At 37.0% G+C, this 15892-nt stretch overlaps 1 protein-coding gene across 2 annotated transcripts; it reads left to right on the top strand.

Moving 5' to 3' along the window:
* Positions 1 to 1627: 1627 nt before the first annotated feature.
* On the top strand, positions 1628 to 15763 carry LOC18440861 (plant/protein, putative (DUF3411)). 2 transcript variants are annotated; one of them, XM_006850998.4, is made up of 8 exons: positions 1628 to 2219; positions 12986 to 13150; positions 13333 to 13425; positions 13499 to 13614; positions 13940 to 14038; positions 14171 to 14476; positions 14575 to 14739; positions 15140 to 15763. In XM_006850998.4, the coding sequence occupies exons 1-8, from the start codon at positions 1821 to 1823 to the stop codon at positions 15423 to 15425; spliced, it is 1629 nt and encodes a 542-aa protein (XP_006851061.2). In that variant the 5' UTR covers positions 1628 to 1820; the 3' UTR covers positions 15426 to 15763. The 2 variants fall into 2 exon arrangements, with proteins under 2 accessions (XP_006851061.2, XP_088701924.1); XM_088845798.1 differs by having other exon boundaries at positions 1678 to 2219; positions 13499 to 13791.
* Positions 15764 to 15892: the final 129 nt, after the last annotated feature.

Raw genomic sequence — 15892 nt, 5'->3', positions numbered from 1 at the left:
GTAGTATTTAATATATTTAATGAATAATAATGATAAATAATATATTTAATATAACTATTAAAATTATTTAAATAGTTTAAGATTATTAATATTTTTATTTATATTGAATTTAGAATAATATCAATAATATTATTAAAACTTTATCTCTCTTTTAGGAAGCAATTTTAGGTAGAGAATAGATTTTAAAGTTGGGAAGAGGGGGAGAGTGATAATGGATTTAGGAACTTTAGATTTAGGAGCTTTGTATCCCTCTTTCTATTTATCTATTTTAGGAATCAATTTTAGGTAGAGAACGGATTTTGGTGTTGGGAAGAGGGACAGTGAAAGAGAATGGCTTTAAGAACCTTAGATTGTGGGAAGAGGAAGAGAGAGGGCAATTATGAAATAAAAAATAACACATGGAGTAAAAATAACTAGGGTGTTTTTCACGTTTAATATAGAGTACATAGATTGCTCCCTCTCTTATATGTATTCTCTCCCTCAAATTAGTTGAAAATATGAAAATATAGATTATTATCCTCTCTCCTCTCTCTTATATGTATTCTCTCTCTCAATCTCTCTCTTTTCCTAAAATATGCTCTTTCTTACATGTACTCTCTTTCTCTTTCCTTTCTTCCCCATATAGATGAGATATAAATTGCTCTCTCTTTGTATGTACTATCTCTTCTATCAAATTAGTTCAAAAGATGAGAAATAGATTGCTCTCTTTTTCTCTTTCCCTAAAATATGATATCTCTCCTATACTTTCTCTCTCAAATTAGTTGAAAATATGCGATAAAGATTGTTTTATCTCTCTTTCTTTAAAATATGCTATTTGTCTCTCTCTTATATTTACTCTTCCTCTTAAATTAATTGAAAAGATAAAAAATATGCAATATAAAAATTCACCCCCTAAAATTTATGTGTAAATAAAAAAGCAACCCGGATTCTAGGCTTCCATTGTCTTAGAAAGAAAAAAGGTTCTTATTCAAAGCAAAAAACAACAAAAAAAAAGGGTTTTTTTTTGTATGCGACCTTTTCCAGCCATTATGAGTTTTTATTCTCTCTTTCCTTTCTTCTCATAAAGTACAAATGTTCTCCCTCTTATATTAAAGTTAAGATTGTGTCCTATAACTTTTCAATAATTAGAGACCTTTACCATATTTGCTATCCTGAATTCTTGCTTAACAATGTAGTATAGAATAAATATGCTTCATCTATAACTAATAGTCAAGTTACCTTAAAAGTCGTCTTCAGCAATAAATATATCCATTGGGTTCGAGAATTTACTAAGATTATTTTGTTAATTGTAAAACGTACGACGACATACTCAGATTAAAAAATAAAGAGAAAATAATTTTTGTTAAATAACATTTACGATTTTAACTACTGAAATTTATCAGTATTATTCGAATTGACTTTTAAAAAATTTATTATTATTTTAATTAAATTTCTATGACATCAAAATGGGTTTTAAAATTTATCAAGATACACAAGTAAATATTTTGCTTGTTGAATAGTTCAATTTTTAAATATAATTTGGTAAATTTCTCAATAACAAAAAAGGGGACCGTAGTTGGACTGTTTAGAAATCACAAAAGCCAAGGTTATCTCGGATGTTCCCACATAAGCTAACAGGAGTTTGGATGGGGTGCGCCTGCTCTTATAAAACAAGTGGAAGGCAGAAAATTTGCTCCTCTCTTTCTCCATCCTCTTGTGTGGAGTCTTATTTGCAAGGCGTTTTCCGCCTCCTCTTACTCTCTCTACATCTTCTGCCTTTCTCTCTCATCGAACCAGGCAATATTCTAGTGAAATGAAAGAGTTCCAGAAGCCCTAATACGATGGCCCATACTGTTTTGCCATCGATTACCATGGCTCTAGCTTCTCCCATGTCTATAGACTCTTCTACCTCGCCTTCTCGTCTTCCATGCCCTAGAATTCGGTTTTGTCCCATAAAGGGGCCCTCATCTGTGAAATTCAGTAAGAGGAGATGGCGTTGCAAGGTTTCTAGGGTTTGTATAAGGGCGAGCTTGGGTGTGGTAGAGCGAGAAGGCTTTATAGAGAGAGAAGATTGCGGGAGAGAGTACCTGGAACGCTGCTTCAATGCTTCTGGTGCCACGAGTGGTGCTGTTCGTTCCTTTTCTCCTTCTATGAAGAAAGAGTATGGAGCATTTGGGACAGTCACTTTAGAGAAGAGTAAGCTCGATATGTCGCAGAAGACCACAAGGTCGAGCCCTCAGGTCCTCCTCTTCTCTCTCCTCTCTATCTGAAAGTTTCAATATTTCTATCTTTTTGTCTTCTTTGTTTGTGGCTGTGTTTGTGATCTTATTACTCTTGTTGCAGATAAGGTTTCTAAACCCCTAACATACCTTGCTCATCATAGTTGTTTTACGGCTATCTATTTCCAATATTAGATTGTGGTTTCCTGCGTTCTTCTATGCAAGGGTTTTCCTTTCCCTCCATCTCTATGTATGGGGATAATTCACAATAAATGTTATTTTTTTTGGAATTCTATTGACAATAATCTTTCCCTCTCTTTCAATAAAAAAATGTTGGCATCTACTTATTTTAATTATTTGCTTGCTCTCTCTCTCTCTATCTATTTATTCGTATTTAATTTTTATCCTGCTTTCCTGTTTTGTTTTTGATGTTCTTTTTGGACAGTCAATAAAACTCTGAAATGGGTATTGCACCTCCCTTACACCGTGCTTTGTTGCCAACTAGTTCCTATTAATTTCATCTTATTTTTCGGTCAGAATTTTATTTTATTTTGAGGTTATAATGAATATGTTCCGTGTTCTGATAAAATGGAAAGGAAGTGTTTGGAGTCTAAGAGCTGCGTGAAAAGTACAGGATAACATGCAAAAAAAGATATGCAGTAGGGCCGAGAACTTTGTTGTTTAGTATATTCTGGATTAATTGCTGGGATAAACCATTTTAAATTTTTGGTGGAAGGTGGGTAAGGTGCATGATAGTCTACTATGCCTTCCATTTTGTTAAGTGATTTAAATCTTGGACTCGGGCATGGAATCAGGCAAGGTCTGAGCCCTGTTCAGCAGGTCTGGCTCACTTACTAATCTCTGAAACTGCTGTGACATGCCTGTTCGCTGAGGTTTTTCAATGAGATTCGGCACCCTGCCGGCTCCGTGTAACTCGGGCGAGTCTAAGTTGAATTCAAATAGGTCTAAACCATTGTTATTATTTTTTGGTGTGAATGGCCTGGTATATGCTTCTTCAGCCATTTGGGAGAATTGAATATGGGATAACCTATAATACTTTTTTCATGATGGAGGCAATTCAACTTTTCTGTTAATAGGTGCAAGGGGTTAATTGAAGTATTTAAAAATGGAAAAGTGTGGTATTATGTCTCATGTTCAGGTAGGGAATGACATGGTCACCCTGCTGTATTATGGTACATATTTAAAAGAAGGGAGAAACTGAAACTGATCCTTAGGTGTCATGAATAATATTTTTACTACATTAATATTTGGATTTCTCCATTGTTATGAACAAATCAAGGAAATCTTTGTGAACCTGGTGGAAACGGGTGTTATGAAAGAAAGCTTGCACTGCAGAAGTGTCACTACATTTATTCCAGTCATAGGGTCTCCATCATGTACACTATCATCATCAACATCATCATCCAAGCCTTATCCTAATTATTTGTGGTTTCTTCACCATCATGTACACCACTTTATGTAAATTCAATAAGTAATAATCTTATAGGACCTTGCCACATCTACAAGCATGGGACCCCAACAGATTACCATAGGATTTTGATCCAAATATCTCCATCTCAAGGAGAAATTTGAACCCCTCCCCCTCTTTCGTAAAAAAATACTTTTTTAAGTAACTCTCTTTCTCTCTGTCCTCTAAGTCATACTCTCTTGACCTCTTTCCTCTCTCTCTTAGTACTTTATTTAATAACTCTTACCTTTCTCTCTCTACCCTTTCTCTTGCTCGCTTCTTCCTACAGGGTCTTTGTACCCTTTCATTCGATCTTCCTACCGCTCTCTTCCCCCTCCACTCTTTCTCTCCTCCTAATAACCTATCATGCCCTTCACAAAAAGCCCTTTCTCATCAAGCACTTCATGCCCTGGCTGCAAGCTAATGCTGATGGCACGATTTTTGGCTGAAATTCGAGTGTTTGGGGCCCAGAATAAGTGGGGTTGAGAGAAATATGATTCTCTCGTTTTGGAGAGAGAGAGAGAGAGAGAGCGGTTGGAGTGGAGGGATGTAAGAGATAAGGTTGTGGAGCAGGAGAGGGAAAGTTGGAGAGCGAGGGGAAGAGGAGAGAGAGTGGGTGGCGGCGAAAGTGGGGAGGACAGAAGTGCATTCCAAGCGTTTGAAACAGATTTGAACCTAAGAATGGATTCAACAGGGAGCAGAGAAAGAATCTTTCTCATCAAATTGCATGGGAAAGCAATGGAGAGAGAAGCCATCTCAGCGTTACCACTAATACAATCACTAGTGAGAATCCATCTTAGAGCAAATACGAACTCTCTCTCTCAATCTATTAAATCTCTCTATTAACCCCAACCCCAAGAGACCTTTGATACCAACTCTCTCTCTCTCAATCTGTTGAATCTCTTTCTATTAACCCCAAGAGAACCTCTCTGTTGAACCTCCCTCTCTCTCATATATCTTTGTTAGTCTTATATACATGATATGGCTTGTAGTTGCCTATAAGCCATGCATCTTGATATTCACAGTAGTAAGTAGTACTAGTAACTCTCTCTTTAAAAGCTTAATAGATTGGCCAGCTCCTCTCTCTCTATGGGGGTGGCAATGGACCGGCACCTGACCCTGTGGGAAGAAGAGAGCAAGAGGGAGGGTAGAGAGAGAACGGCGAGAGAGAGTAAAGAGGAAGAGAGAGAAAGAGAGAGTTACTAAGAAAAAGTAATGAGAGAGAGTAAAGAGGGGGAGAGAGTACGACTTAGAGGAGAGAGAGAAAGTGAGAAAGAGAGATTTGCTTAAAAAAGTTACTTAAAAAAGTATTTTTTTAATAAAGAGGGAGAGGGATTCAAATCTCACCTTGAGATTTAGATCAAAATCCTACGGTGATCTATTGGGGTCCGATGCTTATAGGTGTGGCAAGGTCCTATAATTCAATTTGGTGAATTAGGATGAGGTTTTAGGGCTAAAAATTTGGAATTGTAAAGAGTAAGGAGGTGAATAATCAAGCAGCCTTAGAGATTTGGTAAGGAGTTGAAACGCCATGGATGTTCATTAGCAAGGTTGAGCTACAGGTGACAGAGGATCAATCATATATAAACATATACAAAATAAAGCTAGACTAGAATGGGACAACTATTAGGGTTGGGATCATTGTAGGGAAGGTTTTAAGAGGTTTTTTGGTGCAAAAGGGTGCTATCTAAGGCGTTATTTATTTATTTTTTGGAGGATGGGGTTGGCATGAGATCTAGATGCTGGAGTTTGGGATGTTTTGTGAGGGTCACTGGGAGTTCGATAACATATGCTTTAGGAGGGAGTGAGGGACCTCCAGGATAATGAGAACACAGGCAGTTGAGGAGTTTTTTTTGTTATACAAGAGGAGGTATTTAGTCCTATATCAGGATCAATAAGATAAGTTTGCATTGTAAATTGTTTTTCTGTGAAGCTTTTTTCTATGCCTTTCAAGGTGGGTAGTGGCATGTTGGTTCAGTCTTTGGTCCTGATTAGGTGTTTCGTCCTGTTGGGGGTGATCCTTTTGGTTGGCTTTTGATGCTAGACAAACTGTTAATCAAATTTTGCAGCATCACTATATATCATACTCATTGTTACTTTCAAAAAAAAAGTTTGCAGCTTCAAGTTCTCAAACTTTTACACTATTTGATGAGGTTGAGGAAGCATTGGCCCATTAAATATCACTAGATGGTGAGAAATTGGTGGTTGCAACACAGAAGATTGTGGACGTTTTTAATGTCAAAGATGGTGCCGAGATTATGGTTTTCCAAGTCAGGGAGATGATGACTAGAGAGACACTAATTTTTGAGGAGTCATTTGCCATTTATCTCTGTACATATGTTTTGGTCCTGGGATTGGCATGAGGTTTGGAAATAATATTTGTGGATAACTTTCGCTAACTTCAATTGTGAGTAGGCATTCTAGTCTACCACGCAGTTTGCATTGCAAGTAACTCGGGTAGCTAGTTTGTCAGGTTTTTTTTACAAAAGTACTTATGTGAACTACAGTTATTGACTTGTTTTCTATATTTATGCCATCTTCTACAAAGTATTGTTTCATAAATATTTGTTGTTGAGAAATGGTACAAGTCAGAAGTTGTTGAAGCTGATATAATTGTACACTTATAAGACTAATTTTATATTTATAAAACAAAAATCTAGTTCTGGGGGATATCCCCCCTTTTTCTGTTATGTATTTCTATTCTATTTTAACTATTTCATGGATAGTGCATCTCACAAAAGAAAGGCAGGCGCAGTTTGAATATATTGGAGAGATGTTATCCTGTGGAAATTTTAGATGCTACCAATTGAAGATTTCAAGTTGGATCTGAGGGCTGTGATTGATTATTAGGGTGCATTGGGCTGGAATTTTACTTGAGTCTTATAGGTATCCATCAAAGGTCATGAAGTGCAACCTCAACGTGTTTTTTAAAAGGAATCGTGGTATGTCGAATTTCACGGGTTAGAAAGAGACGAAGAGTAGAGATTGTCGAATATTATACATGTCCTTAAATATGTCAGTTTTTGAGGCTGTATGATTAGAGGCATAGTGGGCATAATGCTTCCCTTAGAAGCTTAGCATTCCTATACTGACGTAGAGGTTCAACTGTCTTTGGTGTCTAAAATCATACATGTCCTGGTAAACTGCTGGTATGTGGGTGCAAAGTGGGAGATTTAGCATTGTAGGTATTTTGGCTTGCCGTGGTGTATATATGTCCATGACTCCATGTTTAGTGTGCTTTCTTTGTTGTTCAGATTACCATATTGAATAAAAATAATTTATGAGAAGTCATATGCTGTGCTTTATGTGTTTCTTATGTTTGGATTGTGGAACAGCCTGCCAAACTTGTTGAGAAATCACTAAAAGATGCTAAAAGCTATGATATATTAGGGCTGATTTAATCCTATTTGGTATCCTTCGGTTTTATTAATTGGAGGGGGAGGGTGGGGTGTTGGAGGGATTGGGCGTATTAACTTTAGGAGTAGAAACGAGGAGCTAGTTAAAATTGATGGCCAAGAAATACCTAAAAGAGAGTATGTTCGATATCTTGGGTCAATAATCTAGGAAAATATAGTGATTGATTAAGATGTCGCACATAGAATTAGAACTGGGTGGGTACAATGGAGATGTGCAATTGGAGTTTTATGTAATCGCCACATACCAATGAAGCTGAAAGGGCAAGGGGAAGGTCCAAAAAGACATGGATGGAAATAGTGAGAAAAGATATACTTATGATCTTATTGTCTGGTCCTTGATAGAGTAGAATGACAGACAAGGATTCATGTAGCCGATCCCAAATAGTTTGGAAAAGGTTCTGATGATGATGTTCATAATGGTCTTGCTAAGGGTATAGCTCTTGATTGAGCAAAATGGCGGAAGATGATTCGTGTAGCTGACCCCAAATAGTCGGGATAAAGCTATGATGATGAAGATGATGTTCTTCATCTGAATCTAGCCACATCGTGTTGGGATCATGGGCATAGAATCCTACTCAACTTCGAGTGACCTTGATTTGGGCAATTCGGTGAATTGCATTCAGATCAGCTTAAAAGGCCTAATTGAGGTTTCATCTAGTTATTCGTTTGATAGACTTTATCAAATCGTAACAATAAGAAAAGGTGAATCAAATATTTTATTTTTTGGATAATTGGCTTTGTTATTGATGTAAATTGTGTGTATGAAATTTGTAATATTCCTGAGGAGATGGTTACAAACTTGTGATATTTCTAACTTGACATTGACTTTACATGAATTACAAAACTGTAGTCCAATAGTAGCTCTCCGTTACCATTCTTTCTCTCTCAAAAAGGAAAAAAAAGTATGGTGCTCCTTCATGCATTTCTTTGGAGTTCTTGTATATTGAACTATTAAATATTTGAATACTTCATCACTTTGATCCGTGTGCTCATAACCAGTGTTATCAGATTCGTTATGCTCTGGCCGTTTCTGCAAATGTCTTTGGGTTTTATGTCTAATTTGAAGTAAGAGGAATCGGTCCCTGGTATATTTAAAATATAGTTATTAATTTAAAAATGCTTCTGATATATTCAAAATTTACTAGAAGTACCTTTACTATATTAAAAAATTTGTAGAACTGCCTCTGATATTCTGAATTTGGAAAATATACTTTGTACATTGATATATATTAGGCTTAGTAATACATATATTTTTTTTAATTTTTCTTTTTTTAAAAATACAGCTGAGGTCTTCACTTTAATCAGCCAAAGAGCCTATGGACTTCTCTTGCCAAAAAGAGGAGTTATCTGGAGTCAATGTTTTAAAATGCGGGATGCGGCTCTGATGCGGTGGGGGGCCGATGCGGCTCGATGCGGCCCGGATGCGGGTGCATCGCGATGATGCGGTCAATAAATGTAAAAAAATTCTAAAAAATCTAAAAAAATAAGTTAATGCATAAAAAAAAAATGAAGGTGATATATGTGATAGTATGTATTTAGTTTAATGCTTAACTTCAGAACTATTAGCTGTCGGAGATTCTATATCCAGTTATCCACTATCCCCTGATAGAAACTAGAAACTTGAAACCAGCTTCATAAAGCATTCAACAATCAACAACCATAAGCACAAATTTGCATCATAAGCACAACCATAAGCACAACCATCAACAACCATAAGTACAACCATAAGCACAAAATAGTGATATTACAAAATACAAACCAAAAGTCAAGGTCAAGAAGAGTTAATAGTTAATAACTTAATACAATCATCCATTTTGAGAGTCAATTTTGAAATTTAAACTTCATTTTTTCAAATATCAATAAGACAAGTCATCTTGAGAGTCGTCATGCGCATCATCAATATCATCCTCGACGGCCTCCATGTATTCTTCTTCATCGGTCTCCTCTGAGTCAGCTTCCTCCTCCTTGACCTCTGAAGCTAATGTGCGAGTGCGACTAGACCCAGCAACTCCTCTACCCCTTTGTGCTCTAGTGTTAGGTTGATCTTCTTCATTAGCCCCTGTTGCTCGCTCGACATCAAGCCATGTAAGATCCTCACCCTCAAACACACGCTCTTGTCTTGGATCCATGGTCCACTCACTTATGGAATCACCATCAACTTCATATAATTGAATAGGGTTGAGCTTCGTGCGATTTTCATACCTCTCCTTAAGCTGCTCGTTATACCGCACATAAACCAAAGCATTCAACTTTTTCTGCTCCAATCTATTTCTTTTTTTTGTATGGAGTTGTGGTAGAAATTTGAAATCAGATAAATTAGATTTTAGATTAAAAAATTGAAATTCAAGAAATAAGGATTAAGGAATAAGGAGTAAAGGACTTACATGCTCAAGTGCACTCCAATTGCGCTCACAACCAGATGAGCTACATATGAGATTCAACCCTCGAATAGCGAGACGCTGTAGATTTGGTGTCTCGCTTCCATATAATGCCCACCATGCAGCTGTATAATATTTTATAATTTAGAATATAGTTAAAAATTAATAGTATAAAATAAACAATGGAACTATACATAAAGTAAGAGACAAGTAATATTATTTTTGGGCTTTTGGCCTTTACCTAGATCTGTAGTGTCCCTATTTCGAGTGGCAATATCTCTCCCAAAGTTTCCCAAGGCTAACTTGAACTTAATCAATTCATGGCTCTGGATCTCATCCTGAATATCTTTGTCTGGCACCAACCTCTCCAGCACATCTAAGAACCCACCATTTATTACACGATCTGACTCAATGGATGGGTGCTTGTAGTGAAAAGATGGGTTTACAAAGTAACCGGCTGAATGGAGGAGCCTGTGAAGCTGGGTCTCCAAATCCTATCAATAATTTCAAGTATAGCCTTACACATATTTTCATCATCCTTTAAAACATCTTTTATTTAAGTTCTTGCCCAAGTCATTGCCTTGTGTATGTAGCCCATGGTGGGCTTCGAATCACCATCAACCAGTCGAAGCACTCTCACTAAAGGGCGAGCCACCTCTAATGTAAGAATTATTTGACTCCAAAAAGATGTATTCAGAATAAGTTTTTCAGCCTTTCTCCCATCCTTATGCTTTGACCATTTGCTTTGACTCCATTGCTCTGAAGCAAACATAGTCCTCAAGGCACTTTTTTGCTTGGCTAGGCTTCGAAGAGTGAGAAATGACGTGGCAAATCTGGTGATACCCGGTCTCACTAATTCTCTCTTCTTTGTAAAAGACCTCATCATGCTTAGGACTATGGTATGATTGTAAATAAATCCAACAACAAACATAGCTCTTGAAATCACCCCACTAAATAAAGATGCTGTACCCATTTCCTTAAGCATAAGATTAACACAGTGAGCTGCGCAAGGAGTCCAAAACATATGCTTCCTTTTCAAAGTCAAGAAATGCCCAGCTGCAGCATAGTTGGCACCTTTGTCAGTGATCATTTTGCTCTCCAACAAAATCGACAATCTCATCCATCAAGTCACATAAGTATGTACCATCATGTGACTTGTCTGATGCATCAATAGACTTAACAAAAAAAGTACCTGTTGGGCAGTTAACCAAAAAATTAATGAATGCCCTTGATTTCCCATCGGACCAACCATCATACATAATAGTGGCCCCATATTTCTCCCACCCTTCTCTCTGAGAAATCAAAATGTTATTCACATCAAATACATCATCCTTCAACAAGGGCTCCCTAACCTCATGTAGTGAAGGAGGAATAAGTCCTGAGCCATAGTACCAATTGCATGGACCATACATGCAAAACTATCCAGAGTTATAGTATTAAAAGGAATGCTGGCCATGTAAACCCACTTTGCAATCCACTTACATACTGACTTCCTTTGTTTTTTCTTATATTTATTTTGAATTGTGGTTTGTTTTGTTTTTCTTATATTTATTTTGAATTGTGGTTTGTTTTGTTTTTTTCTTTCTCTCCTAAACCACAATTTCGGGGCTAGGGGTGAAAAAAGAATCCATTGGCCCTTTAGAGAGAGGTGTTCTTCTCTCAGCATTACTACCAATATTTATAACCCTCTCTCTTGAGGTTGGAGTATGAATACCCCTTTGCCTCATAGCAACTTCAGACATATCATCATCATCATCATCAACATCATCAAATAATTGCATATCATCAAGTAATTCTTTTTTCTTTTTTCCTCTTTATCTTTTGTCAATTTATCCAAATATTCTCTAATCTCCTTTTTTATATCATCTGTAGCTTGTGGGCATGCTCTTACATTCCTAGAAATTCAGGCTAAATGCTCTTTTTGTCAAAAAAATACTACCCATATAAGTATTTCCACAGAGCAAGCATATCACACAATTTCTATCTTTCGGATTTTTTAGTTTAGATTATTTCCAAGCCGGATCCTTGTTACTAGAAGATTGGGAAGAAGACATTGCCCCAAAAATAAGTATAACAGTATTATTGTACAAGAAGGAATAAAAATTACCGAATCTGTGAAGTAGTGCTCGATTTCTTCACGGCCTCTGAAACCCCCAATTTCTTATCACAAATTCACCTTAACATCCCCCAATCAACAATCAAAGGCATCAAATGAACATCCAAGTATCAAACAACCACCAAATCGAAGATTTGGATGAAAAAAAATTTTCGCCAAATTTTTTTTTCCCCTCGATGTGATGCAAAAAAAGCCACAAAAGTGGCTGAAAATCTTCGTTTACGGGGTATAATAACCCCTCAAACAATTTCCCTAAACTTTGGAAGTTCAAAAAGACCATTTTACCCCCTCATCGAGGGGCAAAATCGATAATTTTTTCCGCGGAAAATAGATGCGGGCGATGTGGTCATGATGCGTCGCATATGCGGCCGCATCTGTCAAAAGCGTATATGCGCTAGTTTGCGATGCAGATGCGAGCGCATCCGGCATTATGCGGCCGCATATGCGGCGATGCGGCCACATTTTAAAACACTGTATGGAGTGAGTATGATATCTGTCAATTCTCAACCCATATATGGACATTCAGTCAAATGCAAAAGAATTGTAAAGAAACGGATTTTAAGGAGGTTAAAGCAAATAGGGCAATTAGAAAATAGATTAGGGTTCATCAACTGGTGGACAGTTTTATTAAGGGTTGATGAATGGACAAATGGAGATCCTTTTTCTACATTCTTCTTTCGTGTGTTATCGCTTTCTTTATTTCTAGTTACTTGGTTTGCCCTAGATAAATATATGAACCGGAAAACATCATTTAGGAGCATTTGAATATCAGAGCCTGTTGCATGAGAATGCATCGTCTAGTCAATGTGCAGAGATATGGGTATTTACCTTTCAATAATGTTGCTTAAATCTCTTTTTTTTTTTTTTGGTCCATTTCGATGTACTGGCGATTTAATTTATATTAATGTCTCCATGTTTTCCAAGAATGGAATGGGTAAGCTTGGAGTGTTTTCTCTTACTCGTGGGCGATGTATATATTTTTTACTTGTCCCTTGAACTTGGGGGTCTCCGAATAGCTAAATTTAATGGGGAAATGAGAAGCAACAACACCTGATCAGACCATCTATTTTTCGTAAATATAATATTGTGTTTTGCTTGAAATGAAGTAGCTCCCGAGGAATGAATTAAGTATTGCCTCTGCCCATCCTTTTTTTTCCCCATTAAGTAGAAAAATACTGGGGTTCTTGTGCCTGATTTCTTATCCAATTTTTGTTTTCTTGTTTTTTGGGGCTGATTTGGCTTGGAAAAGAAAGAAGCAAGATAGTAATAACATCATGACTTCATTACTAATTTGTTGAAGATTTTTTAATATCAATTGCTGCTTTCAACTTTTGGATTACTATCATTTCTCACACAGGATAAGAGGGACTTCTTAAGTTCGATTTTTTCATGTTAATTGTATTTGGCAGACAGCAGATGGTGGAGGGGGTGGAGACATTGGAAAGAAAAACAATCATGGTGGGGGCGATGGAGGTGATGATGGTGGAGATGATGACGACTACTTTGGTGATTTTGAAGAAGGTGATGAAGGTGATGAAGGTGGCCTGTTTAGGAGGCGTGCTGTCCTTCCAGAGGTTGGTTTATGCTTATTGTGATTTTTTGTTGTTGGTAATGCTTTTTATTTTATTTTATTTTTGGTTGATGCTTAGTGTACTTATTATGGTATTTTTATTACATGATCAAGAGATGATGCTGTTTTCTCGAACTTGTAGCTTTCGTTGTTGGAGATAGGCTGATACTTGTTTTTCTTTTCCAGCTTTTCGATAGAAAATTCGTGGATGCAGTCTTGCAGGAATGGTACAAAACCATGATGGATTTGCCTGCTGGGCTTCGCCAAGCTTATGAAATGGTGAGTTCATATCCACAGGGTTTTAATGATTGTCTACAAATGGGCTAATCTGAATGGGTCTTGTGATTTTTAGGGCTTGGTGAGTTCAGCCCAGGTGGTAAGGTACCTGGTTATAAATGCCAGGCCAACAACAGCAAGATATATTTCGAGAGCTCTTCCTCAAGGGCTATCAAGGGCTTTCATTGGCAGGTAAAATGATAGCCTATAGGAATGGGAATAAACTTGTCCAATTTTCATTATATTTCTGGTGATTTTTCCAATCTGCCTTGCAGTGGATTTACTTCAAACCATAAAATATACTGCAACCGGGAAAGTAGCACTGTTTTTTTATGAGATTTTACTGTTGTCTGAAAGCAGTACACAGACGTGAGTGGTCTTTCTGAGTGATTCCTATCTCTTGCAATCATAATCACATACACATTAACTTTTCTATGTCTCGTTATTCTTATTTTATTTCATCTTATTGGTCAATTTCCTTTGTTTCTAACTCCTACTTTATTCATATATCATGCAGGATGATTGCAGATCCAGCTTTCCTACATAAATTGCTCCTAGAGCAGGTTGCTTCTATTGGTTGTACCACTTGGTGGGAGATAAAAAATCGGGGGGAAAGGTATTGACCATGTCACCGTACTTATTTGTTACAAATAAATGAACCATACTTATCAAAAAAACAACAAATAACCTGAACTGATTTGTTACAAATAAATGGTTGGGGGTACTTATATGGTTTTCTGCTTTCCAGAATAAAGCAAGAATGGGATCTCGCACTTGTTAATGTGTTGACTGTTTCAGCCTGCAATGCTCTCGTTGTTTGGTCTCTTGCTCCCTGTCGCTCATATGGGAATACATTTCGTTTTGATTTGCAAAATACCCTGCAGAAGCTTCCCAACAATGTCTTTGAGAAGAGCTATCCCCTTAGAGAGTTTGACCTACAGAAAAGAGTCCATTCTTTTTTCTATAAGGCTGCAGAACTATGTATGGTTGGATTAACTGCTGGTGCAGCCCAGGGTGGTTTAACAAAATTTTTGGCTTCAAGAAAGGAGGGGAGGTATATTACACATATGCTTCAGCTTTCCACTAATACTTAATTTTTTTTTATACACACTTTCTCAAAATAGCTCTTTTCATTGCTATTGGGTTTTTTAGGATGTCAGTAACCATTCCACCTGTGAGTACCAATGCTCTGGGTTATGGGGCTTTCCTAGGGTTTTATGCAAATCTTCGATATCAATTGTTATGTGGAGCTGAGAGAGCAATGCATAATCATTTCGAGGTCCTTGGAGTGGCATTATTTTTCAGTACTGCACTAAGGTTAGTCTACTGCATGTGGTATTTCTCTTCTACTATGGTCTGCTAACCTCATTTCATTTATTAGTTATTTGTTACTATGGTCTTTTGTTCTTTAATTTCTATTATGTTGCTTCATGTACCATTCTATTAAGCATCATTTCCAGATGTGAGAATCAAGTCTCAAAAATATACCCATGGAGCTGTAGATTAATTATCCTTTCAATAGTCTCTTGACTCTTGCAATTAACAAAATGATACCTTAGTTCATCACATGGAAGACTATAAGTCCATCAAAGGTTTGTGATAAAATATAGTTGTGACCAACCATTTGGGTCATATGCCTTGAACCAGTTTTGGGTCCGACTATTTTGCATAGGTTGTTTTTCTATCATGTTTACAACATGTATTGTGTTTGGTGCAGGGTTCTTAATGTTGAGATTGGGGAAACATCGAGGCTTGCTTGGCTAGGGGTGGAGGCAGACCCAATGGCTGAGTCAGAGAACCTTCTGAAGGCCTATAACCGTCGATCTGAGCCATTGCAAGATGGTGGTTCAAACTGGTTCATCTCCAAGAAAGCTATCATTTCTGGTCTCGGCTTTCTTGGTATGAAGCAGGGCAATTTGGAGGATTCTACACAGGAAGCACCACCCCCGAAAGCTCGCAGGAAGAGGACATTGAGAAGAAAAGCTACTGCAAAATCGTCATAGTGTCTCTCTCTCATCTGCTCTTTTCTAAACAGTTTTGAGCCATTTGAGGTAATGAAGGAGTTGCTTAAAATAAATGCTGTGGTTTGTTTTTTTTCCTTTTTCCAAGGGCTTTTAACCACGTGACTGGCTCTTCATCATTGTATTTCTAAGAAAAATATATAGCTCAGTCGTAGAGGTGCCATTCTATTAATTGGCTTCTTTTTCAGTTGGAGAATTTGTAATTTCTCTTCCTATGTTGTCTTTCTTTAGGAGAATTTGATTCATGAGAGTTGTGTCCAAGGAGATCGAAAGCCGGATGCTTAATAGTTATTCGGGAAATCCATCAACTTATACCTAAAGACTTTAACTATTTTACATATTGCTTGTACTTTTTTATCCGGTTTCAAATAGCCCATTGTTCTTTTGAGCATATGTTCATTGGCCCGGTCAAAATGGGATTCAAAATTTATCAATTTTTTGATATTTAT

This window comes from Amborella trichopoda, chromosome 1, assembly GCF_054954075.1.
Source record: "Amborella trichopoda isolate Santa Cruz 75 chromosome 1, AtrichopodaSantaCruz75HAP2 v2.0, whole genome shotgun sequence".
NCBI classification, from domain to species: domain Eukaryota; kingdom Viridiplantae; phylum Streptophyta; class Magnoliopsida; order Amborellales; family Amborellaceae; genus Amborella; species Amborella trichopoda.
Note: the sequence above shows the minus strand (reverse complement) of the source record. Positions and strands in the feature narration are given on the sequence as shown.

What these genes read in the sequence shown, in the direction of transcription:
- LOC18440861 (XM_006850998.4), top strand. Translation starts at nt 1,821, where the DNA reads ATGGCCCATACTGTTTTGCCATCGATTACCATGGCTCTAGCTTCTCCC. An exon ending in ATAAAAAATCGGGGGGAAAG is followed by an intron (nt 14,039 to 14,170) that starts GTATTGACCATG and finishes TCTGCTTTCCAG; the next exon opens with AATAAAGCAAGAATGGGATC. An exon ending in GCTTCAAGAAAGGAGGGGAG is followed by an intron (nt 14,477 to 14,574) that starts GTATATTACACA and finishes TGGGTTTTTTAG; the next exon opens with GATGTCAGTAACCATTCCAC.